At 45.4% G+C, this 27,996-nt stretch overlaps 1 protein-coding gene across 1 annotated transcript; it reads right to left on the bottom strand.

Annotated features, from left to right (window-relative positions):
* Window positions 1–24,793, bottom strand: pudp (pseudouridine 5'-phosphatase). The gene is made up of 4 exons (XM_061225444.1): window positions 24,623–24,793; window positions 23,839–24,057; window positions 23,458–23,687; window positions 1–771 (listed from the first exon to the last, which is right to left on the bottom strand). The coding sequence occupies exons 1-4, from the start codon at window positions 24,687–24,689 to the stop codon at window positions 595–597; spliced, it is 693 nt and encodes a 230-aa protein (XP_061081428.1). The 5' UTR covers window positions 24,690–24,793; the 3' UTR covers window positions 1–594.
* Between the last annotated feature and the right edge of the window lie 3,203 nt (window positions 24,794–27,996).

Raw genomic sequence — 27,996 nt, 5'->3', positions numbered from 1 at the left:
TTAATGCGTTCTATTTTATACAGGATACTACCATAGTGTGGCCCCATATAGAGTAGAACCCCAGGGATGTAGGTCTTATGAGTTCATCTGAGGTACGCAGGAGCTGCCAGGAGCAGGATGTGTATCTTAAGACATCAGATCAATGGTGAAGGCAGAGTACAACGATCTGCAACCAACTACAATTTACCATCAAGTAAAAATGACAATTAAAATTACAAGTTTTACAATGATCCACATTTGATTTGAGGTAATACAGAAATTAAACCTAGTGAACAACACACATGGGCCAAATAAATAATCGCTTTGGATTCAAATGATTTTTTGTGCTCGATTGATCTTGCCTGGTGCAATTGCCATTAATGTAATTGAGCCAAGAAAGAGAACCAGAAGGCGTGGGTTGTATTTTTTGAGAGTATTTCATTAGTTCCAATACACCGGACAAAATCTGTAAATCATCAAGTATTTGAATCCAAAACGATTCCGCAATTTAACCCAGGTGAACAACCAAATTAAACCAATTGTTATCCCAACAGAAAAGTTGAGCAGAATAACCTGCTGGCTGGCACAAGGCTTTATCACACACAGACAGTGAGCTCAGCTGTAGGCGGGCAGGCCGAAGAGTTGGGGTTTGAAGTCCTCCATGGTCCTCAGCACCAGCAAGGCCTCCTTGGTCAAGCTGCGGTCCAGGTTGTCGTCGGGGACCATGACCACCTGCATTCCCGCTGCACGGCCCGCCAGCACACCGTTCGGCGCGTCCTCGAACACCAGGCACTGCCCGTGAGGAAGACACGGTTCAGGGTTAAACACCAGGCACTGCCCGTGAGGAAGACACGGTTCAGGGTTAAACACCAGGCACTGCTCATGAGGAAGACATGGTTCAGGGTTAAACACCAGGCACTGCCCGTGAGGAAGACATGGTTCAGGGTTAAACACCAGGCACTGCCCGTGAGGAAGACATGGTTCAGGGTTAAACACCAGGCACTGCCCGTGAGGAAGACATGGTTCAGGGTTAAACACCAGGCACTGCTCATGAGGAAGACATGGTTCAGGGTTAAACACCAGGCACTGCCCGTGAGGAAGACATGGTTCAGGGTTAAACACCAGGCACTGCCCGTGAGGAAGACACGGTTCAGGGTTAAACACCAGGCACTGCTCATGAGGAAGACACGGTTCAGGGTTAAACACCAGGCACTGCCCGTGAGGAAGACATGGTTCAGGGTTAAACACCAGGCACTGCCCGTGAGGAAGACATGGTTCAGGGTTAAACACCAGGCACTGCTCATGAGGAAGACATGGTTCAGGGTTAAACACCAGGCACTGCCCGTGAGGAAGACATGGTTCAGGGTTAAACACCAGGCACTGCCCGTGAGGAAGACACGGTTCAGGGTTAAACACCAGGCACTGCTCATGAGGAAGACACGGTTCAGGGTTAAACACCAGGCACTGCCCGTGAGGAAGACATGGTTCAGGGTTAAATACCAGGCACTGCTCATGAGGAAGACATGGTTCAGGGTTAAACACCAGGCACTGCCCGTGAGGAAGACATGGTTCAGGGTTAAACACCAGGCACAGCCCGTGAGGAAGACACGGTTCAGGGTTAAACACCAGGCACTGCTCATGAGGAAGACACGGTTCAGGGTTAAACACCAGGCACTGCCCGTGAGGAAGACATGGTTCAGGGTTAAATACCAGGCACTGCCCGTGAGGAAGACATGGTCCAGGGTTAAACACCAGGCACTGCCCGTGAGGAAGACATGGTCCAGGGTTAAACACCAGGCACTGCCCGTGAGGAAGACATGGTTCAGGGTTAAACACCAGGCACTGCTCATGAGGAAGACACGGTTCAGGATTAAACACCAGGCACTGCCCGTGAGGAAGACACGGTTCAGGGTTAAACACCAGGCACTGCTCATGAGGAAGACATGGTTCAGGGTTAAACACCTGCTCATGAGGAAAACATGCTTCAGGGTTAAACACCTGCTCATGAGGAAGACACGGTTCAGGGTTAAACACCAGGCACTGCCTGTGAGGAAGACATGGTTCAGGGTTAAACACCAGGCACTGCCTGTGAGGAAGACATGGTTCAGGGTTAAACACCAGGCACTGCTCATGAGGAAGACATGGTTCAGGGTTAAACACCTGCTCATGAGGAAGACATGGTTCAGGGTTAAACACCTGCTCATGAGGAAGACACGGTTCAGGGTTAAACACCAGGCACTGCTCATGAGGAACACACAGGGGCCCTCAGGGTTAAAGACCTGGAAACCTGCTCGCCAGGAACAACAGAGCTCCAGTAGGTTCTGGCCTACGGTTTTACACGGTGGTAGAACAATATAAAAGTTAGCAAAGTGGGCTGATAACATAAAGGTTGTTTCCAGCTGGGGAGCTGCCCCTGTACTCTTGAACATGGAGCTACTTTGATAAATATCCAGCTATATTTGGACTGTATGTAGAAATGTAATCCAAGTCATTCTGGATTGGAGCACCAGCTAAAAGGCTAAATATAATGCAAAACATGAATAATAAATGCAAGGATGTCGTGACTTACACTCATTTGAGGGCTTAGGGCTTCAATTCCACCAAAACCTTAATATAGTCATGACCTTAGTATACAACTGTAAGACATTGCCAACATACAAAAAGTAATACTAATACATACTAATACCACAGAAAACCGAAGCATTTTTACTATTTTCCTATATCGGAAAATATCGCTAGGGCTGAGTGAAAAGAATGATTGATCGGAGGCCAGGCCTCTCACAGAGTGACAGGAAGTTCCTGTTCCGTGTCCTAGCACATCAAAGCCCTGCCACTCCAGGTTGAGGCTCAGGTCGGGTGCAGACAAAGACGTGCCCCAGCTGTAAAGCACTCAGACTTCCTGCATCCTGTCGGCGGCACTCGCCCACGTCCGGTCGCGCGGTCCGGCCGGCTCTGAGGCGTCTCACGCGGTCGGGGGGAAGGATTACGCTCTTCTCCCGGTTCCTCTGGCACGACTCCACAATCTGAGGAACTGGAGTGAGATTTCCAGTCCGCGGTTCGTTCCGCCCCGGGAAATAAAGGGGCCGGTCGCACAGAGCTATGGAGAAACGGGCCTTATCTGGGATTTTAAGGACGGCTCTCTATACCCAGGAAGAACAAAGGCACGCACTTGACTCTCCTTCCGTGAAAGGCCTAATTGACTTTCGTGATGTCACTAAGCCTACTGTCTGGCAGCGGACAATGATTGCGGAAAAGTAATGTGCATAATGGAAAGGCTTAACTGTGCCCCTTGAATGTGAGGCAATTAAAACTCTTAATTACTCAAGAAGCCACGCTAATGACCCGTAATTATTGCGCTTGTGTTGTAATGGAAAAAGAATGCTTTGCACACATATTCCATGCGTTATTGACACCCACTGCAGTCTCCCAACATCAAACTCTAGGGATTACGTACGGCCAGGATGTCATGAATAAGAGAAGTTTCTAATTAGATCGTGAGAGAGAGTGTACTGGAAGTCACTGCATGTGTGTGCGCATATGAGTGTGTGTGTGTGTGTGTGTGGGTGTGTGCTTGCATGGTCGTGTGTGTGCGTGTCCGCGTGCAGATATGTGTAACTTCAGGTTCCCTCCAAATTTATTTGATAAAGATGAGTAAAGAAGGCTGCATAAAATACACAACATAAACAGTACAGGTTATGAACTATACCGTGCGCTCAAAAGGATGGGAAAATGATAGTTTACACTGATGCGGTTGGTCTGAAAGATGCAGAGGGGTGTTTCACTCCGAACACAGAACAAAAACAAGACAGACAAGAATTCACTCAGCTGCAGGATTAATGGGTCGACCCATGCAAAATCAATGAAACGTGGCACAACTACCGGATACATTCAAACACCTGCTTCAACACTGGACCTGGGGCGCTGTGGTCAGATGTGACCAGAATTGAGCTTCTTGACCACATAAACCAGAGGTGGATTTAGTGTCGGAAAAAATTATGTTGAAAAGGGCCTCATACATACGATCAGATATGGTTCTGAATCTTTGATGACATGGGGTTGTTTTGCATTGATCTATTGAGCTATTAGGTCACTGGAATCGCAAACTCCAGCAAGTACCAAGACATTATGCACCATGTTGCTGTGCACCGTAACTTGTTCATTCTAGCTCTTCCATCACTGCACAGTGTGATCTCCACAGCAGAACAAGGGGCTTTGCGTGTTCACTGTAAACGGCTACACTGAAGGAGGAGCCACGCGATACTTTCTGTGTTTTCGCTCACGAAATGGCGCGGTTGTGCGGCGGTCCTCTGGAGCCAGCGTTCGTACGAGCGTCCCTCTGGAGCCAGCGTTCGTACGAGCGTCCAGGCGGCCCTCTGGAGCCAGCGTTCGTACGAGCGGCCCTCTGGAGCCAGCGTTCGTACGAGTGGCCCTCTGGAGCCAGCGTTCGTACGAGCGGCCCTCTGGAGCCAGTGTTCGTATGAGCGGCCCTCTGGAGCCAGCGTTCGTACGAGCGTCCAGGCGGCCCTCTGGAGCCAGCGTTCGTACGAGCGGCCCTCTGGAGCCAGCGTTCGTACGAGCGGCCCTCTGGAGCCAGCGTTCGTACGAGCGGCCCTCTGGAGCCAGCGTTCGTACGAGCGGCCCTCTGGAGCCAGCGTTCGTATGAGCGGCCCGGCGGCCCTCTGGAGCCAGCGTTCGTACGAGCGGCCAGGCGGCCCTCTGGAGCCAGCGTTCGTACGAGCGGCCAGGCGGCCCTCTGGAGCCAGGGTTCGTACGAGCGTCCAGGCGGCCCTCTGGAGCCAGCGTTCGTACGAGCGGCCAGGCGGCCCTCTGGAGCCAGCGTTCGTATAAGCGTCCCGCTGGAGCCAGCGTTCGTACGAGCGGCCAGGCGGCCCTCTGGAGCCAGCGTTCGTACGAGCGGCCAGGCGGCCCTCTGGAGCCAGCGTTCGTACAAGCGGCCAGGCGGCCCTCTGGAGCCAGCGTTCGTACGAGCGGCCCTCTGGAGCCAGCGTTCGTACGAGCGGCCAGACGGCCCTCTGGAGCCAGTGTTCGTACGAGCGGCCAGGCGGCCCTCTGGAGCCAGCGTTCGTATAAGCGTCCCGCTGGAGCCAGCGTTCGTACGAGCGGCCAGGCGGCCCTCTGGAGCCAGCGTTCGTACGAGCGGCCAGGCGGCCCTCTGGAGCCAGCGTTCGTACAAGCGGCCAGGCGGCCCTCTGGAGCCAGCGTTCGTACGAGCGGCCCTCTGGAGCCAGCGTTCGTACGAGCGGCCAGGCGGCCCTCTGGAGCCAGTGTTCGTACGAGCGTCCAGGCGGCCCTCTGGAGCCAGCGTTCGTACGAGCGGCCAGGCGGCCCTCTGGAGCCAGCGTTCGTATAAGCGTCCCGCTGGAGCCAGCGTTCGTACGAGCGGCCAGGCGGCCCTCTGGAGCCAGCGTTCGTACGAGCGGCCAGGCGGCCCTCTGGAGCCAGCGTTCGTACAAGCGGCCAGGCGGCCCTCTGGAGCCAGCGTTCGTACGAGCGGCCCTCTGGAGCCAGCGTTCGTACGAGCGGCCAGGCGGCCCTCTGGAGCCAGTGTTCGTACGAGCGGCCCGGCGGCCCGCTGGAGCCAGCGTTCGTACGAGCGGCCAGGCAGCCCTCTGGAGCCAGCGTTCGTACGAGCGGCCAGGCGGCCCTCTGGAGCCAGCGTTCGTATAAGCGTCCCGCTGGAGCCAGCGTTCGTACGAGCGGCCAGGCGGCCCTCTGGAGCCAGCGTTCGTACGAGCGGCCAGGCGGCCCTCTGGAGCCAGCGTTCGTACAAGCGGCCAGGCGGCCCTCTGGAGCCAGCGTTCGTACGAGCGGCCCTCTGGAGCCAGCGTTCGTACGAGCGGCCAGGCGGCCCTCTGGAGCCAGTGTTCGTACGAGCGGCCCGGCGGCCCTCTGGAGCCAGCGTTCGTACGAGCGGCCCGGCGGCCCGCTGGAGCCAGCGTTCGTACGAGCGGCCAGGCGGCCCTCTGGAGCCAGCGTTCGTACGAGCGGCCCGGCGGCCCTCTGGAGCCAGCGTTCATACGAGCGGCCCGGCGGCCTGGTTGTGCATACCGGACCCCTCGCTGTGGGGAAATGTGCCGGGAGAAGACGGGTTATTAATCAGACGCGTCGCAAGAGTGGGAGAGGAAGCGGCTGTGTGAAACGGAGCAGGAGAGAAAGGAGGAGAGGTCCCTCGTGCGTCTCCGCTTTAAGACGGGCGGGGACGCAGCGCTGTGCTGGAGAGGAGTGTTCAGGGACACGTGCCGGACGGAGGCCGCACCACCAACGGGCAGGCTCCACAGACAAGTACAAAGCCATTCCGGGTCATCGCTTGTTGGGTTATTTGTTACAGACGTCGGACAGTAGCGCCTTCAGGAACGTGTTTTAATAATTCATTAAACAATGCAATTTCAGAGGAGCTGGAATTAAGAGAGCACCCGTCCCTTTTGGAATCGGTTTATTGGCGTTGATTTGAAAGCGCAAAAATAAAAAAAATAAAAATAAAAATAAAAACATTAATTCAAATTTGGTGTGCATACACTATACGCATATTCAGATTCATATCTTTATTTTACATTTACATTAATTTATATTAACGGAATGTGCCTGAAACTGCCACATTATATTACATTTACACATTTGCACACAGTGGAATATCATTAAATTGGCAGAACATGCACAGCGTGTGCATACATTAAAGCTTCAATCAATGCGAAGCTTTTAAGATGAGGCAAGAGCTTCAACTATAAAACGATAATAGATGACCCGTATGGTTTCTTTGGAGAAGTACTGCGCAGCCGTACTGAAATAGTTTAGGCTTTGTACCTTTCACAAGTGAATAACACCAACGGTCCCCTCTGGAGGTTAAACCTGCGTACTGGTACAGTATGGCTGAATTTGTAACGCACTGGGGAAGTATAAACACAGGCATCTGGCAAACTTTCCACACATGGGCGTTATAAATCTCATTACTAATTCCAGTTCCAAAAAAGAAAACACTTTCTGTGGTGTAATAAAGCTCAATAAGAGACAGTAATGCATAACAGCATGCCCATAAGATTGGGTCAAAGATCATGTAATGCTTAATCTTTTAAGAACCTGCCAAATTGAAACCAGGCCCACAAGTGTGTAGTAGTAGTGCATCAATAAACAAATGCAAGGACTGCACAGAGTGGAGGGCTGGAGCCTGAACTGAGGAAGACGCAGAAAATGTAAGCAGTGCATCACAACGTGCCTGCAGCCTCCATGTTCAAACCCCCTCAGCGCTCCTGACTTACAGTAAGAGCTGATCAGACAAGAAACGCTGAGCTAAAGATCAGGCGTGGGAGATATTTCCTACCCCTCGAGAATGTGAGCAATTTCTAAGAAACGCTTGAAAGAACATAGAGATATCATGAGTGTGGCAGAGAGCGGCCGCTCTATATCACACGGAGTTATTTCAATACGTGGAAAGCCGTCTGCTGCCTGGCTGTTCTTTGTTAGAGAGGCTTCCTTCACGACATTGGCTCAGGAGGTAAGAGCAGTCGTCTGGCAGTCGGAGGGTCGCCGGTTTCACCCCGCCCTGGGTGTGTCGAAGTGTCCAAAAAGTGCCCAAATTGCTGCTGATGAGCATGGCAGCCAACCATCGCTGGTGTGTGTGTGTGTGTGTGTGTGTGTGTGTGTGTGCGCGTGTGAATGAGAATTAGAAGCATCAATTGTACAGCACTTTGGATAAAGGCGCTATATAAATGAAGACCATTTACCATCTTAAGTTCCCTGCAATTGTCAGCGCTCGCTCTGAAGGTGTGGTGTAATAACCGGCTCCCTACTGCACGCAACTGTGCCATCAAACGACAAGTCCTTCCCTGTGCCATCAAACGACAAGTCCCTCCCTGTGCCATCAAACGACAAGTCCTTCCCTGTGCCATCAAACGACAAGTCCTTCCCTGTGCCATCAATCCACAAGTCCCTCCCTGTGCCATCAATCAACAAGTCCTTCCCTGTGCCATCAAACGACAAGTCCCTCCCTGTGCCATCAATCCACAAGTCCCTCCCTGTGCCATCAATCAACAAGTCCCTCCCTGTGCCTCAACGCTCAGTGTGAACTTTCTGCCAGTAGAGATCACGGCCTCGTCCACCCACTCAACACATGCGTGCACACTCTCACAAGAGCACACACATATGTAAACCTTCATGTATACTGTGCTCTAAACATGCATTAATTCACAAGCACACCCTATACAAAACACGCCCTCACAACACGCACTCAGCAAAGGTTCCACAAGAGACGGTTTCTAAAAATCATAAAAACACAAACTGCAGTTTCCAATAAGAGCAGAAACACACCTCCCTGGTAACTTGGGAGCAGTGTGTCAATGCCTCACTGCAGTGCAAGTAAAGTGCTGTAGCTATGACGAGCTTAGACGTTACCGGTGTAGCATGAAAGACGTCTAAATGGGGGAAAACTAAACATTCAAATGAGATACTATAAAATAAGATCTTATTTTGCTAACTACAGTGCAACAGCAGGGAGCCACTTTGGAATAGACCCCAAGCAAAAGCGAATGGAAGGGATACAAAGTTAATAAATATTTTACAGCCTGAATAACTAAAACAGATGAGTTTAATGCTGGTTCACCCCGAGGCTAGCAATGTAATTATAATAAATACATTTTACAGATCTCTTAGCCTTTTATCATATTTATCATCTAATTTAAAATGCTGTCTTTCACGTGACATGGTTATACAGGCAGCATCAATATCAGCAGCCTAGCTTTAGAACAGGATGCGCCCAACTCACAAGTTAGGTCCCCAACAAATATCTGGACATTGTTGTAAACCATGAAACCCCAGACTATGAAATGAACTTTCATACACATACTGCAGGCCCCACCCTGTGCACACACACACACACACACACACACGCACACACGCACACACGCACACACGCACACACGCACACACGCACACACGCACCCACGCACCCACGCACCCACGCACCCACGCACACACAGGCTGTTCGCACATTACATTAAGACTGTTTACAACACACACGGATTAAACACACACAGCTCTGCGCGTGCTTATGAAGCGCTCCTGTCGACGGTCCCACCAGAGACACATTTCACAGCGAGTATTTACACAGCGAGCAGCGCTGCCGATGCCAGGAAAGCAGAAGACACACAAGCATGCCGTGTGGAAACAGAGGAAGGGAGCAAATGGAGTGAGGATGAGAGGACTGCTGAGGATAACGCAGGGAAAGCAGAGACAGTGACGGATCATGAGCCGTATCTTCTAAACGATCAGCCAGCCTGGGGCAGGCCGTGTGTGTGTGTGTGTGTGTGTGTCTGTGTGTGTGTGAGTGTGTGTGTGTGTGTGTGTGAGAGAGTGTGCGCATGTGTGTCTGTGTGTGCGTGTGTGTGTCTGTGTGTGTGTGTGTGTGTGTGTGTCTGTGTGAGTGTGTGTCTGTGTGTGTGTGTGTGTGTGTGTGAGTGTGCGCATGTGTGTCTGTGTGTGTGTGTGTGTGAGTGTGTGTCTGTGTGTGAGTGTGTGTGTGTGCGCATGCGTGTGCGTGTGTCTGTGTGTGTGTGTGTGAGTGTGTGTGTGAGTGTGCGCATGCGTGTGTCTGTCTGTGTGTGTGTGTGTGTCTGTGTGTGAGTGTGTGTGTGTGTGTGTGCACATGCGTGTGCATGTGTCTGTGTGTGTGCGTGTGTGTGTTGTGTGTGAGTGTGCGCATGCGTGTGTCTGTGTGTGTGAGTGTGTGAGTGTGTGTGTGTCACAACCTGAAAAGTTCTCTGCACAGCCCAATTACTTCCAATACTGCTTAGCAGCAAGCCCACAACACCAGGGCGGCCTGTAGAGTAGTGGTTAAGGTAAATGACTGGGACCCACAAGGTCGGTGATTCGATCCCCAGTGTAGCTACAATAAAGTCCGCACAGCTGTTGGGCCCTTGAGCAAGGCCCTTAACCCTGCATTGCTCCTGGGGAGGATTGTCTCCTGCTTAGTCTAATCAACTGCACATTGCTCTGGATAAGAGCGCCTGCCAAATGCCATTAATGTAATGTTAGTGTGAGTCTGTGTGTGTGTGTGTGTGTGTGTGTGTGTGTGTGTGTATATGCGTGCGTGTGTGTGTGTGTGAGTGTATATGCGTGCGTGTGTATGTATGTGTGTGTGTGACTTACTGTAACTTTTTAAAGTTTGAAGCAGTGCAGAGAAATACAATGCAACTTCCCAAGTGAAAATGTTCCAGCCGTTCAGCCGTGTGGGAAAAGAGCGGAGAACCTTTGGATTTTGGGAGAGAATGAGGATGCACGGATGGTCGACCTCTGATGCTGGCCGTTTGGAGAACGGATGCTCTGTGCACACTGAGACAGGTGCACACTGCAAACTTCAGTCACCAGTACGTCTCCTAGTCATCACCTTAACAAAGAGGTATTTTCATCAAGTATTCAGAACACCTATTCAACAGATATGGCAGATAATGTGGCATGATGGCTTTAGCTAAGCCCAGCTGCTCATGTGTATTTTGATGGGAAACTAAGTTGCTGCTAGATGAGGGGAAGGTGGGTCAGTAGGGCGTGGTTTTCCCTCTGCACCAATCACAAAATTTCCAGTACAGAGATGAGGACACTGTGCTGAAGGAGATGCTTTTTGAGAAGACCTTAAACAGGTTCTCAGTCTGGTCACTGAGCCTCCCGTGCCACTTACTGTACAGAGCAGGGACCTAATGCGCCCCGTTGATTGGAGTTGGTCCTTAATTTTAATTCATGAACGGAGAATAACTGGGTGTCGTAAAAATTCTCTACGTTGGTGTGCCAAAGTGTGTGCAGTCCTCTGCACAGCCCTGGTGAGCACTTACTTCCAATGCTGCTTAGCAGCACCACACCGAAACACCAGCCATGGTTACAATAAACAAACTCTCACTTTGGTAACGCCTTTCCCAAGGAAAACATTAGGGCGATACTAGGTTATGAAACACCGGTTTATTAGGTTTTGTTAATGATGAGAATACAAAAAGAAATATGAATGCTACGTTCCATACAGGCCACTTGACTGCTTTAAAAAGCTGCACTTTCAAGATACAGGCCTACTGCCGTTTACTCACACTCATAAAAACAAGCATAAAGAGGATGAATGCATTTGCAGATTATATATGTTCTCTCAGTCTTCAAATTCATATCTCATTTTCTCATGCTTCTGCTGAAAATTTTTTCCAGGCATAAAGAAATAGACTCCAACAATCAATATCCTCAACCAATACTTTACAGTTTCTTCAATAACACAAAGCAAACAGACACATCCAATTCATTACTATATGTTGTCTTTTGTCTCTGGTGTAATGCGCACAGTAACCTACAGCTCATACCCGGGAGTTTTCAATATGCGGCTGTTGATAAAGGGCGCATTTTAAAAAATTCTAGCTGAGAAAATTGCCTGGTTTGAATATCAGCCGGCACAGGAGCAGAGCTGGGACAGCCAAAGCTGGCAATCAGTGACAAACAGCACAAACGTCAGCTAAAGGACATTGTGGATGTCTAACCGGGACACGTGTTTAAGTCATTTACTTTAACTCTGTCTGTACTACGGAGTTGTGAACTATGCATGTCTTCTGCGTTTAACGAAAGGTTGCAACAGTAACCGACAGCATATAAATTTGGACAGAGATGCTAAGTGTGGTCAGGAAGGAGAAGAGGATCATATGGTCAGCAATGTTAAAATGTGGAGAAAGGTCCAGTAAGATTAAAATCAACTGACAAGATGCAGCATAAGGTAATGAAAAAACACATTCGGCCATATATAATATATACCTACCTACATATTGTGCTAATCATGGTGCAACTGCTAACCCCATAAAAAAAAAAAAAATTAAAATCAAACAACTGTTTCCAGTTAAACAGGTAACATGGAATGGTCAAATATATTTGAATGTGAATAACTAGATACCACACATCCTTTTTGCTGACCTGATCTCTAGAACAACTGCAATGAGCTAGCCCATTGGGCTATGAGCTAGCCCATTGGGCAATGAGCTAACTTCGATTAAATAAGCATATTTAAGCAAAATATGTATTTATTTTCTCAGAATGAATTTAACTAAGAGGTCCCATGAGATTAAATCTCTTTTTCAAGGGTGACCTGCCCAAGATATCAGCCATGAAATAGGCTGCAGTGCAAAAAGCAGACGCTCTAATCCAGAGCAACACATAGTTGATTAGACTAAGCAGGAGACAATCCTCCCCAGCAGCAATGCAGGGTTAAGGGCCTTGCTCAAGGGCCCAAAGGCTGTGCGGATCTTATTGTGGCTACACTGGGGATCGAACCACTGACCTTGCGGGTCCCAGTCATTTACCTTAACCACTACTCTACAGGCCGCCCTGTGTTTTGCTATAAATCGTCCCATGTACAGGGCATAGTAAGAAAATGCAGGGGGGGGGGGGGCATAGCTGATCACTGCAATCATTTAAAACAACACAACAAAGCTAGGAAAGTGGTTTACCCAGTATTGATTTCAATATAAAACAAATATAATACTGTTGCCTACACATGGTCAACGAGGTCCAGCCTATCGTTTGATAAAGACCATGCTGTCGGGTAGGACAGTGTGCACTGGTAATAAAATACAAATAAGCCTGGAAAACTGTGTCAAGACCCCTTAAAACAGAAAAGACTACATGCATATAAAATGTGTTGCCCTACTGAAAGACACACAGAAAAATAGCCTGAACCATTTCCTGGCCTCAACTGAAAAACAAGACTTGTTTCACAAGTAAAAAAAATAAAAATAAAAATAAAACATTTCAATTTAAGCTTCCTCAGGAGATTATAACACAGGACTTGAATGACAGCTTGTCTTTTAAAAGTACATATGCTCAGGCTTTTGGAAGAGGCAACTCCTTCAATTACTGAACTCTCTAATGCAGAATTTGGTTTCCGGAGCAATTAAAAGCAGTTTTATCACCAACAGAGCAGCTTGCGGTGAGTGGAAAGGCAACCTGGAGCTCTTCTGACAGCTTCATCTAGAGCCTCTTCCAGAGAATCTGTCTCTCAGACAGCGCTTCACTGGGTTGACTTTAGATTAGCACTCTAGAGTCTAGAGGTGATATTTACTGCTTTTTTGGGGGCAATATTTTCTTAAAATGTGCACTGACTGCCTCCATTGATCGCCCCATAAAATAACTGAAACCTTTATACAGAGCTGGAATGCGAGCCTTGTGCGCTATTGATTCTGAATTACGGATGATTAGGTTGTCCCTCATGTCATTTTAAGTATTTTGATCTGTGTTCAAGGACAGCATGGTAACATATTAATAAATCAGAAAGACAGGATTAACAAAATTATTCATCTTCACACCTGTAGGCAAAAATCAATGCGAAGAACACCTCAACAGCATTGACGTACAGCAGTATTCTACCTGCTACTTACCAGGGCCAGATTTTTTTTTTTTTCCCCATGAATGGAGCATACCATTGTTGAACACATTGTGCATATTATTATCCATAGCTGTTACTTATTTTCTGTGAGTATATTGGTGCGTTTAGATAAGGGGTGTAACCAAGCGATCTGTTAGCATCTGTATTATTTGATGTGTAAATACAGTACAATTATTAAAATACAGTAGTTTGTAATTATCTAAATCAGAATTGTGATCACTTCAAAAGAAACAAAATGGCCACCTACAATGTCAAGAAAATTGTATCAAAAACAGGTCTTGCTTCCTGCTTCCTGCTTAAACATACTCTTTATTTTGTGACCATTGCAGTATAAAAGCTATTTGAATTAACCTGACCTTTTCACCCCTCTACTCAGTTTGCACTGACAACAATGCTCAACTCGGGCATCTCCCAGAGTAAATATGAAGTCAGTTGCCTTGTAAATTGGCATCAAGTTAAACTACATTACATTATTGGCATTTGGCAGACGCGCTTATCCAGAGCGACGTACAACAAAGTGCATACCCATAACCAGGGATAAGTTCGCTGAAAGACCCTAGAGGGAAGTACAATTTCAACTGCTATCTGTACAACAAAGATAAGAACAAAGATTGAGAACAAAGAAACAAAGAAACAGAGCAAAAGTGACCAAAGTTAACTATCCAAACACTGCTTACCTATGCAACTAAAAATACCGATACACAAAGCAAGTCACAGAGACAACAATTAAGGTTCACAGGGAGGTAGGGAGGGATGGGGAGAGGTGCTGCTTGAAGAGGTGTGGGGAGAGATTCTACAGTTCTGACCTCAACGGGGAGTTCGTTCCACCACCGTGGAGCCAGAACAGACAGTAGTCGTGAGCGTGAGGTGGAGGTTCGGAGAGGGGGAGGTGCCAAGCGGCCTGTGGAGGCTGAACAAAGAGGTCTGGCAGGGGTGTAGGGTCTGATGATTTTTTGTAGATAAGCTGGGGAAGACCCTTTAACTGCTTGGAAGGCTAGCACCAATGTTTTGAATTTGATGCGAGCCATGACAGGCAGCCAGTGGAGGGAAGTAAGCAGGGGGGTGACGTGTGAGTATTTGGGAAGGTTGAAGACCAGACGAGCTGCTACATTCTGGATGAGTTGGAGGGGTCTGATGGCGGACGCTGGGAGGCCAGCCAACTACCACACATGTATGAGGCACATGTATGAGGCAAGGCAGCTAGCTAAGCGGTTCGTTTTTTCATCATGGCAAGTAAGCTTTTGTAGGCTAAGCTAAAAACCTAATCAGAGAAAACCAACTGAAGGCCCCCCAAAGAGAAATGCCAACCACAGTGTTTTGTTCATCCAGACCCAAAATAATTGACTGGCAATCTTGTGGACTTTGATGCCTCAGTTTGGAAGGCCAGGCCAGAAAACTGGTTGCCTTGTGTATCTGAACTATCAATTTTTCCAACCCCAAAAGACATTTCTAAATGCAACATCCCAAGAGCGTGCCACAGTAAAACAAGCAAACATTTAAGAAGTTAAAAGTAAAAATATGAAAAAAAAACTGTTCTGCAGGCAAAAACGCATCTAGTAAATACCAAATAAAATTCATAGTGATTGTATAGCGGTAATACAAAGACTTAGACTATGTGTTGTGTTTGTCAGTGTTTATCTCCATAAATTTGAATTCCATTTCCTACAGTTGCTCGGATAGAGACCCCTGTGACCAGGAACTAAGTCTGTTTGCGGATTGAAAATGAAAATGCAGCGGTTTGCAAGAGGCAGCGTGATACACTGAAAATAAATTAAATTTGAGAAAATTGGAGAAAAAAAAAGAAAAAAAGAAATGTAAAGGCAAAAATAATTGCAACAAAAATGCACATAATTCACACTGAAAATGACACGGGGAAAGTAATGTGGAGTGGCTCTGATGTGCTCAGGTAACAGAGCGCAGGTATATAAGGGGGGAGGGGCCTCTGCATCTCTCCCGCTGTCCGGGTCCTGATGGATGCTGATTGGGCTCACAGCGGATTGGCTGTGAGGGTTAAGCCGCGGCACGGCGGCCGGGCCGGCGCCCGCTCTCGCTCCGCGGGCTGTCGAGCGCTCGTGAAGGCGCCACACGTCGGAGGGGCAGGCCGTCGTTTATTATCCTGCTGTGCGTATTGTCAAGTCCTTCAGCAGCTGCTTCATACATTATCAAGACAAATGCGGATCCGAAACGGCGGGCCCGGAAAACTAAGGACCCATTAGGCCGTGCGGCGCAGCCTCTGGAGTGTCGGTTGTTTTTCAAATGCAAGCCAGTCTTACTTTTCGCAAATATTTTCACGAAGGATCTGACAACGTTCCTTTGAAATATTCTCCTGTGCAAAGTGGAGCCCACTGAGATTTGCTCATGAGTAAGACATCAACCCCCAGTCTGGCATTTGTAGCCACGGTCCTCCGAACCGAGACTATACTCACCACAGCATGTTCTAGCAGGGATGGTAGAGTGAGGTTTCATCAACCCCATAACGGTTGGAGCAACAATACGTTTTGGACGTGTCAGAACCAATGAAGAGGCTCTACATTCCACAGGGCACAAAAAATGACGGGAACAAATCCACAGTAGTTATACACATATGGTAGCCCTGCCCATTTTGGTTTCAGTAAGCCCTATTCTCCCATTACTACAATCTAACCAGGAGCAGAAATAGAATCCCTGTGGTTTGAATACTGCTCACCTGTCCATAATCTGTGTACCATGCACACGGAAAAACAGGATAGTCCGTTACATTTTCAATATTAATCCACTGCTGTCAGCCTTAATCCTACTGTTGAGAACAAGAATTAATGGCTGCTTCATGTTCGATCAGGATGTGAGGGGAGAAAAGTATTTATATTTTAACAATAAATCACAGAAAACAACCTGCACTTCTTCATTTAAGCGTAAATCCATAGTTACTTTATGGTAAAGTGCTTAAAATTCCACATCGACAAACACAAGGTCAAACCTTTCATTCAACTCTCTTGTAAAACCAAAAGACTTTATATGGATCAAGAAAATCCATAGAAAAGTCTGTTAGCAGTTTAAACCAGGGGTCTTGGGAGAATCCCTGAATATGTTGGCTTTCATTCCAAATTGCAGTTATTTAAGTAATAACAGCTGTTTTATTTTTTGTTAACGTCTAACGAAGGATAAATTACATTCTTATGTCAGAAGCGTACACTCATGTTACCAAGAATTAATGTTCCATATTCCTTTAAGGACTTTTAATTAGTCAGATCAGTTCTTAGACAACTAAGGTTTTCATTTTCTGTAATTTACTGTGACAAATGATTCCTTTCAAAGGGGGTTACACTTTGTATTGATTAATTTATGGAACAATAGCTGAAATCCATGAAGCTGAAAGTGTGGACACTTCAGTATAATTGAAAGTAAACTGATCCAGTATCTGCTATGGGGACAGCTGATTGCACAGTCTATGCGGGTTCTTTTTTTTTCTCCCCAGTTTTGGTTGCCAGTTGTACCCCGTTTAATTAAACTGGCTGTGTTAATTGAGGAAACACGGCTACGACCCCGTCCCCCAGCGTCCGGAAGGCGATCGACGCGCCATCTTCAAGCCGCGTCGTCTCGAGCTCCGGATCGTGATCCCGGGGGGGGGCATCCGGGGCCCTTCTGTGGTATGCGGCTGGGTCCCTCCCCCACCCTCGGAGCAGCGGCCAAATTACGCCGCTCCCTGGAGAGCTGGCCGCACTCGGCTTTGGCAGGACCTCGGTGCGCAGCTGCAGGGAGCTGCATCAACTGTGCGCCACCGCGGTGCTAACAATATGTGGGTTCTTAGTAACTCAACGACTTAATGATCAACTTGTAAGCCTCAGATTTTGAAGAGAACACGTGTCATTAAGTGTGCTGTTACATTCACTACAGCATGGGACGACTAGCCAGCGAGTGCGTAATAATCAAACGACATATCAATATACGTGTAATATTAACAGTGTTTGTAGTAATCTCCGTTCCCTGTGCATGAATACTGTTCAGCAAGTAATGCCGCGCGAACACTGTGAAGCCATGTGTGAACTGTGCAATTGTGTTCAATTGTAATTAGGGGTCTGACTTGTCAATGTTTAAACGCTAAATGCTATTTTTCTATTTTCTTCTATTCTTACTTACTCTATTCTTACTCTTTTTTTTATAAAAATATTACCGCTGACCTCATGTTGGCTTTGACAGTTGAGCACTCAAGTAATAACATAGGCATCAGCTTTTGTGTGGCAGAAATGAAAACACTCACAAAGAACCTTGAAATGCTTAACAAAGAATGGAAGACGAAAATTAAAACATTCACAAAGAACCTTGATATGCTTCACAAAGGATGTAAGATGAAAAGCGTCAAGCGTCAAATATAAACTTTGCGACACTGAGCTAGCTAACATACTGTACTCCAACAACATCACGCGAGATATAAACACAGCGCCGTGACTGTGAGTAACGTGCACTGTAGCAGCCACGCTATCTGTTCCAGCCTGACTGCATTCGATTCTTCTCAGCAAACATCAAGGAGAGCTCTCACTTCGCAAAGGTGCAATAAAACTAGGCAAGAAAACACGGCCACAGACTTTATGAATTTATTATATTGCCAGTTTTTTATTTTTGTAGAATCTTTTTTGAAATATTCAGTAAACCCAACACATTGCCGTTGTTTGCACAAAAAAATACCCCGGAATCTAGTCGCTTAAATGTGTGCAGTAAACACATTTTCTGCACCAGGTAAACGCTCAACGATCTTTCAGGTTTTGCCCATCCCTAACCGTAAACTACATTCTTGCAGGAAACCCTGCTCAAATAAGCAAGAGATTGTAGAAGTTCTTCAGGGCCAGGGTTAGGAACCTTTGGCTTAATTTCCCCATACAGCAGTTTTATTTGCAATTTTAAGCATTCCTGATTGTCTAAAAAGTAAATGTGTCGAAGAAAAAAAAGTTTAGTTAATGTAGGCTACTTTCCATCCCGACCAGGCAGTTTACATTGCATATACTAATAATCATGAGCTCAGTAGCTAATTGATTGGCCGAGAGCTTGCTTACCAGATTGGCTGAAGGTAGGCAACTGATGACAGAACAACAAACACAGGCCCTCACATTGCAACCAATGCAACACGGTCAGGGTTACGTTATGTGCGAGCCACAAGTAAATTATTAGCAAGCTTAATAACAAGAAAATTCAACAGGCAGGCTTCAAATCATACCGGCTAAATTCTAGCCAAGTTCTACTCAATGCGTGCTTTGGCAAAAAGCTAGTTCGTTGGGTAATAACCAAGCTTGCAAAACAAGATGCAGCACAGACAAGCATCCTGACTTGAGAAATGCAATTCATTTAAGAATTTGATTTGGTAAGGAACTGCTCGCTGTGTCGACACCACAAATATTAGCATCAGTCACAGTCATTAGCTACTGTTAACTTCAGCAAATTATTTTCAATCAAAATGTGTTTTCAATTCATCTACCAAGCTAGATATGACAATACAATTGCGACAAACGAAGATCACAACGAACACGACTTTCTACTGCCTTTGGTGACAAAAATTATTTCCTTGATACCAGTAGCAATTAAAAAATATTTCTGAACTGTGCATTCCCATAATAATTTATGGGCGTCTCGCACAATCCACACAAAACCACAGCACAAAGGGAAATCATCTCACTATACATGTGTCTGCCGTGTATTGCATATGTACAAAAGCCCAGTACACAAAAGAAAAAATAATGCATCACTATTGTTACATCTCAAAAATGATTACAGTATCTTTCAATAACATTCGTCCAAGTCATTCCATGTCAATTCATTGAAAAATCCCAAGATACTTGAGAAATCAGGTCTTATATAGATGAAACTAACAGAGATTTATTAGTAAACTTGGAGGTAAATCCAACAGTGTACTCAATCTGATTTTGAATATTGCTTGTGGAGAAATGCCCTGAGCAAATTGTTTGCCAAGCTGAGCTTGTGGATGGCTGGTGTAAAGATTTGTTTTTATATTTACAACTCTAAAACTAAACAGCTAGCACCCCCCTCAGCATATCCAGTTGTTTACATAAAGGTGGGTGGTCCCCATTGGCAGAGGAGTTGATATATTAAAATAGCAAGTAAAGCTACACTGAAAACACCTTGTCAAACAAATTCACATATCTGACAATGTTACACTACTGCAGCAGAGTGTGCTGTACAACCCATGCAAAACATTGAAATATGCATCCTAGGGGCCCTTTAAAGCTATACGTTTCTTTTTTTATGGGCATGCTTAAACAGTCGAAAAAAGAGCTGCATTCACCGTAATGAGGTGAGGACTTTCACAGTTCATGTTGACAACACAGATTGTACGGTTAAACCCCTTTGATGAGTGATACACATTCAACCACAGAGAGTGAGTTTGAGATAATAAGACTCATGCCCTTTTTATTCATGAAGTCTTACAGGTGTGCACAACACCATCAAAACAGAGGTGAGCTCAGGTCATACCTATCCAAATTGCAGCTTTACAAATGTACCATGGCAACATCAAGATTGCAGAAATGGAGTGTGAATATATTCCATATTCCACCAAATTCAGGGTTTCCCCCAGGTGTTAATAGCAGGGAGGCAGTACCTCTATTGAATTCACCAGCACTTCAAAAATCTGGCATTGAATTGGCATTGGGTAATCATTGGTAGTGTTTTCACCAGGTCAGTTCCAGGCTCCAGTGCTACTTCCCTAAGTACCCATAGTCAAAGACGTTAGCCTCTTTTGCAAGAATGAACAAGGCTGCGTTTCCCGAAGCCTTCTTAACGCCACATCGTTTGTCAGAATCAGAATCAGAATCAGAATCTCTTTATTCGCCATGTAGTTTTACGTACAAGGAATTTACTGTGGTTTGTGGGTGCATGCAGACAACATAAAGAATGATACCAAAAATAAAAATAAATAAAATATAAAGTTTATGAAGTTTATGGGGGAGGGATAAAAGTCTGTGACAATGGGGACCCTTGGGCCTTGTTGATGAGGCCAGCTGCCGATGGGTAGAAGCTGTTTCTGTGGCGAGAGGTTTTGGTCCTGATGGACCGCAGCCTCCTGCCAGAGGGGAGTGTTTCCAATAGTCTGTGTCCGGGGTGAGAAGGGTCGGCCACAATCCTTCCTGCACGCCTCAGGGTTCTGGAGGTGTACAGGTCCTGAAGAGATGGCAGATTGCAGCCAATCACCTTGCAGAGCAGATGATACGCTGCAGTCTGCCCTTGTCCTTGGCAGTGGCAGCAGCATACCAGATGGTGATGGAGGAGGTGAGGATGGACTCAATAATGGCGGTGTAGAAGTGCACCATCATTGTCTTTGGCAGGTTGAACTTCTTCAACTGCCCCAGGAAGAACATCCTCTGCTGGGCTTTTTTGATGAGGGAGCAGATGTTCAGCTCCCACTTGAGGTCCTGGGAGATGATGGTTCCCAGAAAGCGGCAGGACTCCACAATGTTGACAGGGGAGTCTCTCAAGGTGATGGGGTCGGTTGGGGTGGGTTCTTTCTGAAATTTACAACTATCTCCACTGTCTTCACAGTGTTGAGCTCCAAGTTGTTCTGACTGCACCAGGTCACCAGATGGTCAATCTCCCACCTGTAGGTGGACTCATCCCCACCAGAGATGAGTCCAATCAGGGTGGTGTCATCCCCAAACTTCAGGAGCTTGACAGATTGGTGACTGGAAGTGCAGCTGTTGGTGTACAGGGAGAAGAGCAGAGGGGAAAGAACGCAGCCTTGGGGGGAACCGGTGCTGATGGTCCGGGAGTTAGAGACATGTTTTCCCAGCTTCACATGCTGCCTCCTGTCAGACAGGAAGTCTGTAAGTTGTACCTTAACGTTTCAGCGTGTTTCCTGAAACGTTCTGAACAAAGTATACCTTCTGTACGTCGTACTTTTGTATGGTTGGTCTGGACCACTCTTAGCTATACCTTAGCTATACTCCGCTAGTGGCCACCACTGTTACGACCGCAAGCCTCTGAAATCAGCTGTTGCTCTTAGTTACATCTCAATCTGTTAAGCAATATATACGCTAATAATTGTACACTTGTAGTTGGCTAATAATATCTCTGAAATACCACATTAATGGGACTGTTTTCATGCAAAGAATAGAAGCCTTTTAAATGATATTTATAAACTGATGATTTCCCACTCTCTCTGTGGGCTGGAGTGATGTTTAACCATAGTTATTTCTCTGTTTTGCTAGACACCGTAGTCTTAAAACTGGAAAAAAATTTCCACGCCACGTCCTCTAACAATATCTCCATTTCATTTGCTGGGAAACTGTGGGACCGCTTCTTTCTTTTCTTTTTTTCCGCTATAGCTTATGTTCTTTTCGTGTTGGCGCGTTTTGCTTGTTAGTGCCCTTTTATTCCATCCATCCATTATCTTAACCCGCTTATCCTGAATAGGGTCGCAGGGGGGCTGGAGCCTATCCCAGCATACATTGGGCGAAAGGCAGGAATACACCCTAGACAGGTCGCCAGTCCATCACAGGGCACACACACCATTCACTCACACACACACACACACACACACACACACACACCTATGGGCAATTTAGACTCTCCAATCAGCCTAACGTGCATGTCTTTGGACTGTGGGAGGAAACCGGAGTACCCGGAGGAAACCCACGCAAACACGGGGAGAACATGCAAACTCCGCACAGAGAGGCCCCGGCCGACGGGGATTCGAACCCAGGACCTCCTTGCTGTGAGGCGGCAGTGCTACCCACTGCGCCATCCGTGCCGCCTGCCCTTTTATTGAAAATGCTAAAATCAGCTAATCAGTGAAAATAGTGAATTACACCGGTAATGTGATGGTGCTTCTGATGGCAAATCAACCCTGACTACAAAGTTTGTAATTTTTAAATGATATTAAGTTCCCACCAGTCGTGATAAGTGCAATATTTTTTACTATTCCTGTAGTGTTTTATTCATAAAGAACACTACTTTCTCTCATAACACAGTCAAGCTTCATGGAGTGAATAATCGGTCTTAGAAAGGCCAATGGGCCTAGTAACGTCGCACATAGAAGCTATGCCTTAAGTAACCTCCTAAGTTCAGGAAACACGCTTAGAAAAGTAAGCAACTTTAGTAAGGTATACCTTTCGAGTCTTCGTAAAAAGCTTATAGACACCGTTATCAGGAAACGCAGGCCAGAGCTCTATGCTAACAATTTTTCATTAACACGTGCTGGTAAGTTGAACATTTCCAGAGCAGACTAATGCAGCCCAATTAGTAGCTAGATACACTCCTCAGTATCTTTTTCCAGTTAGCATAAATCAAAAGCAAACGTAAAGTCTCCAGTTCCTATATATCTCGATGTGTGGACTAATTACCTTGAAATAGAATTATCATGCAAGACAGGAATAAGTATTGTGACTTAGTGGTGCCTGGATTTGCTCTTTTCATTTTCATTTATTTTTTTCATGACACAGTCAGAATTTTTGACACAGAAGCGTTCCTTTCTTCGCTTCATTTATGCTTCATGTAGATTACTTTCCCAGTCACCGATGCAGACACACACACCAGTAGTTTAGCTGTCCCCCTTGTGACATTTTTCACACATACACACAAAAAAAACTTTGACAGAAGAACAGGTATAAAAATTGTATATTAAACCGTTTTTTAAAGGCGGGTATTACAACACTATTGATGACTGGGTTCATCATGCAACAGCACTATAGACCAGATTTGGCTCTAATCACACACAGTGAAATGTGGATTGACAGGTCTTCCCTTTCCAGCTGTATGATAGCCTAGGGGAGAAGTACAGAAGGAAAAGGAATCTAACCATTTTCCTGCAGAAAAACCCTGATGTGGTTTTGAGAATATCAACATAACATCAGACAAATCAAAATGACTTTGAGCAAAGTTCTCCTTGAACCAAAATCTCTGAAATGTTTTTTTTTCCCCTGTTGTCACAGTTCACAGAGAAGATCTGTCTGTCAATAGAATGCGACCACAAAGCCAAAATGTTTAGAAATAGAAAAGGCTAGTATTTTAAAGGAAGGATGGAAATGAAGAAGGAGGATTGAACAGGCTCCTGTGTACAGTGTATGTAAATGAGAGGTGGCCAGTCGTACCTTCTCTGGGGGAGCTGGAGGGTTGAATCTGCTGGCACAGACCAAGAAGGAGTCTGGCTGCGGCTTGGCATTCTTCACATCTGGGTCGTCTCCGAGCACAATGTGACTGAAGAGGCTGAAGAAGTCTTTATGTCGGCTGGTCTTCATCTCGAATGTCAGTCCCGCAGAGCTCGTCGCCACCGCCATGGGGATGTTGTGGCTGTGCAGGTGATGGATGAGTTTTTCCACACCTGAACATGCAGGATTAAGTTGAGCTCTTACACCATGACACAGGGCTCTACAGTGCTCACTTGCTGCTGAAAACCGATGTGTGCGAACTGGAAACTTTAAAAGAACATCTACTGCCTGGTGAAAAAAACAAAAACAATCATCATTCCATACCTGGCATCAGTTCGGCTGATGGAAATATCCTTTCTTGTATTTTTCTACTTTCAGAAAGAAGTTCCTCGGGAGTCATGGGAATGTCCAGAGCATCTCGAATGATACGTGAAGCGTCAAGTGCTTTTTTGCCCATTACTGATGACTTGATCTCCCATGTGTATTTCTTTCCAAAACGGTCACATATTTCCTGGAACGAGACTGTGTAGAGCCTCTCCGTATCTTCACAGAAGAGAGACGTTAGTGATATATACGCATGTTAAACGGCACATTAATTAATTGCATTCAATGAAATGCTACTCAATTAAATATACGCATGTTAAACAGCACATTAATTAAATGCTACTCGTGGCATCTGTACACCTTTCATTTGCATTGTTGGACGAAAAGTACAGGTGGGACAACTTAAAGCATGCCTGCTGCACTAACGTTACATTACATTCACCAGCAAGCCTCTCAGCGAACGACCGGTTGTCCTTATTAACATGTAGTTTTACTGTTTTAGTTAGCTGTATATCCTAGTTAACTGGCTGGGGACCTGCTAGCTTGCTAGTGCCAGCAGGAGGTATATATTTGTATGTTATGAATTTTACATCAAGCAACGACATTTGATTAGGGCGCTGGTTAAGTTAGCTTACTGCTATCTGGCAATGCAACCAGCAACGTTGCAGAGCTTAACTCTAAACGTTAAGCGAGTGACAAGCACTTGACCTCAGCTATGTGAGCTAGCTAGCTTGCCGCATAGCTTCCTAAAGTGGCTAGTTTCATTTGCAATGCATTTACGAACCTAACAGTAGTCCATCCATGTCGAATAGCACATGTGTCACTGACTGAAAACTCCCTGTTGCTGACATTTTCAGAATACAATCACTTTCTCTGCGCTAACATTAGATCACTACACGCTCTTCCGACTACTTGGTTCTGTTTCCGTTCTAGTGTCTGCGTCGCGTCGGTTGTTTGTATCTGACGTCAGCGTCTGCGTACGTAGATAGGAAGCTCTGCAGTTTTGGGACGTTTGCAGTATAAATCTCTAATCATTTTCACTGGTGTATTTACCATCCAATATTAGGATCACCAAAATGGTAACTAAAATGCACTTAAGCAGACATAAATGTTTTTCTGGGTGCTATATGCGTCTTCAAAATATGATGCAGATCACCAAGGTAAAAGGTTCCCAATTTCAAATATCATTGAATCTGCGCAGAGGCGACGCAGATCCAATCACCCAGAATGTGATTGCCTCTGAAAATTATGCGTCTAGCCGTCTACGTCTACAGACTGGGCTTGGTGTAAGTGAATCAGGTTGGGCAAATTACAGAAATTCTGCCAACAGATAAACTGCTGTCAAACGATTCAAGCATGACTTGAATGGTGAAAAATGTAAATAAGCCTACCATCACACGAGTATTTCAGTAATGTGAATATATTTAATTATCTACATTTCTCAGCAATTAGATGTGCACTTTCACTGGTACCATTTATATATTACAGTCCAGGGCATGATACATGAACATTGCTTATCGGTTATAATTGAATAGCTACATCATCAGTTTACGGTAATTATACTTCTATCCTTGTGGTGAGAGAATTCTGATTCCCTTTACTGCATGTGCATTACGATGCCTTGCCATCACCCATTGCTTTGGAGACAGGTCTGCTCACCACAGACTGATATAACAATGCCGTTGCAGAAGACAGGTCTGCGCACCACAGAATGATATAACAATGCTGTTGCAGATCCCTTGGGGAGGGACGTTTGTGGATGAACTCTGTTGCTTCGAATATACTACAAGAAGCTGAGCCATACAGAAAGCGGTACTGACCTGGCCAGTGCAGTTTGCACCAATGCAAGGAGCATTGCTGCTGGAACATATGACATCCTCTAGTGCACTTAACAAGTCCGCTAGCAAGTTCTTAGAGTGATGTAGCGCTGATCAGAAGAGAGGCATGTGGCAGGCCGTGGAAGAATGACATTGTTTTGAGGAAGTGATGCAATTATAACACAAGGAAAGTGTGCAGGCTTTATTCCTCAGTAAACATGCCCCAGTTATTCAGTTGACTTCCACGTACATCAATTTCTTTTTTTCTTTTTTTTTTAGTTAATAAAATCCAGTAATTTTTCAGGGGTTACCTTTCAAAGAAAGAAAGAAAAATGAGAATAGGTTTGGGAAGAAAAATAACAATTAAGATATATTCTTTTAAACTGGGGAAAATAATACAATTTAAAATTATCTAGTTCATGGAAATATGTATTACTACATGCTATTTTATTTATAGGTTCTGTAGTTAATAATTTCTTTGGTATGGTACTTCAGAAAATGAATACCTGGTAAAAAAGCAAACAAACAAAAAAAAACATTGGTAATGTGTGCACAGTACATTGTCAATAATTACCAGATTATCTACGGTATAGGCCTAGTCAAAAGGTGTGGTATGAAGTTAAAGTCAGGCTAAAGTCAGGCTATTGTGTTTTGTTTACTGTCGAAGCAACAGAATCTGAGGGATGCTGCTGGAGTCTTGCAGCATAAATGGCAAGACCATCATTGCATTTGACAAAAGGAGGGTATCATCACTTTGAGATGGTTCCCAGGGGAGTGGGTAGTTAATGATAGAGACATGTTGCTAAGCTAAGATGTGTGCCGGGTTGAAGGAACGGAAACCCAGGATAACAAATAGCACTGCGCCATCAGCATAAGTGGCTAGCTGTGATAAAAAGCTGTCATGCAGGTCATTAATGCATAGAAGAAGAAGAAAAAAACACACACAACGGGTGCATTAGTACCGTGGGCAGGAGGCAGTTGACCTTAAACTCACCTTTCCATTCTGAAAGTTACATATAAAATGCAGCATGTGTAGCTTTCTTGACATTGGTATTCTCCTTAAAATGCATGCAAAGGCGTAATTAACATGTCCTGCCAAAATTTGGGCAACAACCTGGCCAGAATTTTTTATATACCACCATTGGCATGCTGAGATGTTAATTGCTTAATTAACTCAGGAACCACACCTACTTTCAATATTCATTACTTTGTGTTCTTAATTTACTTGAGTTGTATTTATTTTGGCTGTTATTCTAAAGTATTTGCCATGTATAGAAGTTTTGAGTTTAGAATAATGTATAACCCAAATGCAGCAGCTTTGCTTATTTGTCACATGCACTTTAAAAAAATTATACTCCTGATACTCAATGTTTCCATTTTATATACAGAAGGGTCATTTTTTGTTGACTATAAAAATGGAACAGTGAAGATCATTCTATATTTACCTTAGTTTCTGCAGGGGCATGCGCTAGGCTGCTTGATAACACCCTTGAAGCTATCCATCTTACTGTGAGGCCATTAAAATGTTGAAATAATGAAGTCCACAGTCTGGTACCACCACATCACACAAACAAAGGCCCATCTAAACATACAGTCAATTAAACGTATCTTGTTAAGAAGAGACACTGTCCTAGCTTTGAAACCAGGGCTTCATAATAAGGCTATGGATCTTAACCTAATTGGGTGAGGCTGCAATTTAAATTCAGTATTTGGCCATATTCCACCCTGTGTTTGCCTAAAGAGCTAAAACATCAGGAATAGAAGCATAATCATCAACAGTTGTGAAGACAAGAGGGAAAATAATGGTCTGGACACTATGCTGGTTTAACCTTTTTAAGGAGAGTCTTAAAGAAACTTAAACTTTAAGACTGTATACCCCTTACACATGCTTCTCTGGGTAGATTCCAGCCTGCTTGTTTAATGCAGATGTGAATACCAATTTATTTCACCATCTTATTTTGATACGGAAGAGGTCTTACTGATAAATTGTACTGTATTGACATTCAAAGAGCACATAGTTTGTCTTTAAAATACCGAAGTGCATAACATGCACAATGTAATTGATCAGATATGCCTAAAGTAGCATTTTATATGAAATGCTAATGGAGTGTGATCCAGTGCTGGGATGCTCACTGTGGTACATGATGAGCTATACCGGGAGAACACAAATGGGAACGCAAAGAAACAACTTCACAAGCCTGGTATCAGGCTTGCCAGGTTCATGCAGCAGAACTGACAATATCCACTGAATTCTATTTGTTATAGTTACAGTACGGTATGTGCGATACAACAAGATACTCTCAGTGAATCATGATCATTTTAATTAGAATATTTCTGATAA

Source organism: Conger conger, chromosome 17, assembly GCF_963514075.1.
Source record: "Conger conger chromosome 17, fConCon1.1, whole genome shotgun sequence".
NCBI classification, from domain to species: Eukaryota; Metazoa; Chordata; class Actinopteri; order Anguilliformes; family Congridae; genus Conger; species Conger conger.
Note: the sequence above shows the minus strand (reverse complement) of the source record. Positions and strands in the feature narration are given on the sequence as shown.

Excerpts from the sequence above, each read along its gene's own strand:
- pudp (XM_061225444.1), bottom strand. The coding sequence starts at position 24,689 with ATGTCAGCAACAGGGAGTTTTCAGTCAGTGACACATGTGCTATTCGAC. Across the intron at positions 24,058-24,622 it reads CATGGATGGACTACTGTTAG|ATACGGAGAGGCTCTACACA; the intron begins GTTCGTAAATGC and ends TCTTCTGTGAAG. Across the intron at positions 772-23,457 it reads CTCCAGCTCCCCCAGAGAAG|TGCCTGGTGTTCGAGGACGC; the intron begins GTACGACTGGCC and ends CCTCACGGGCAG.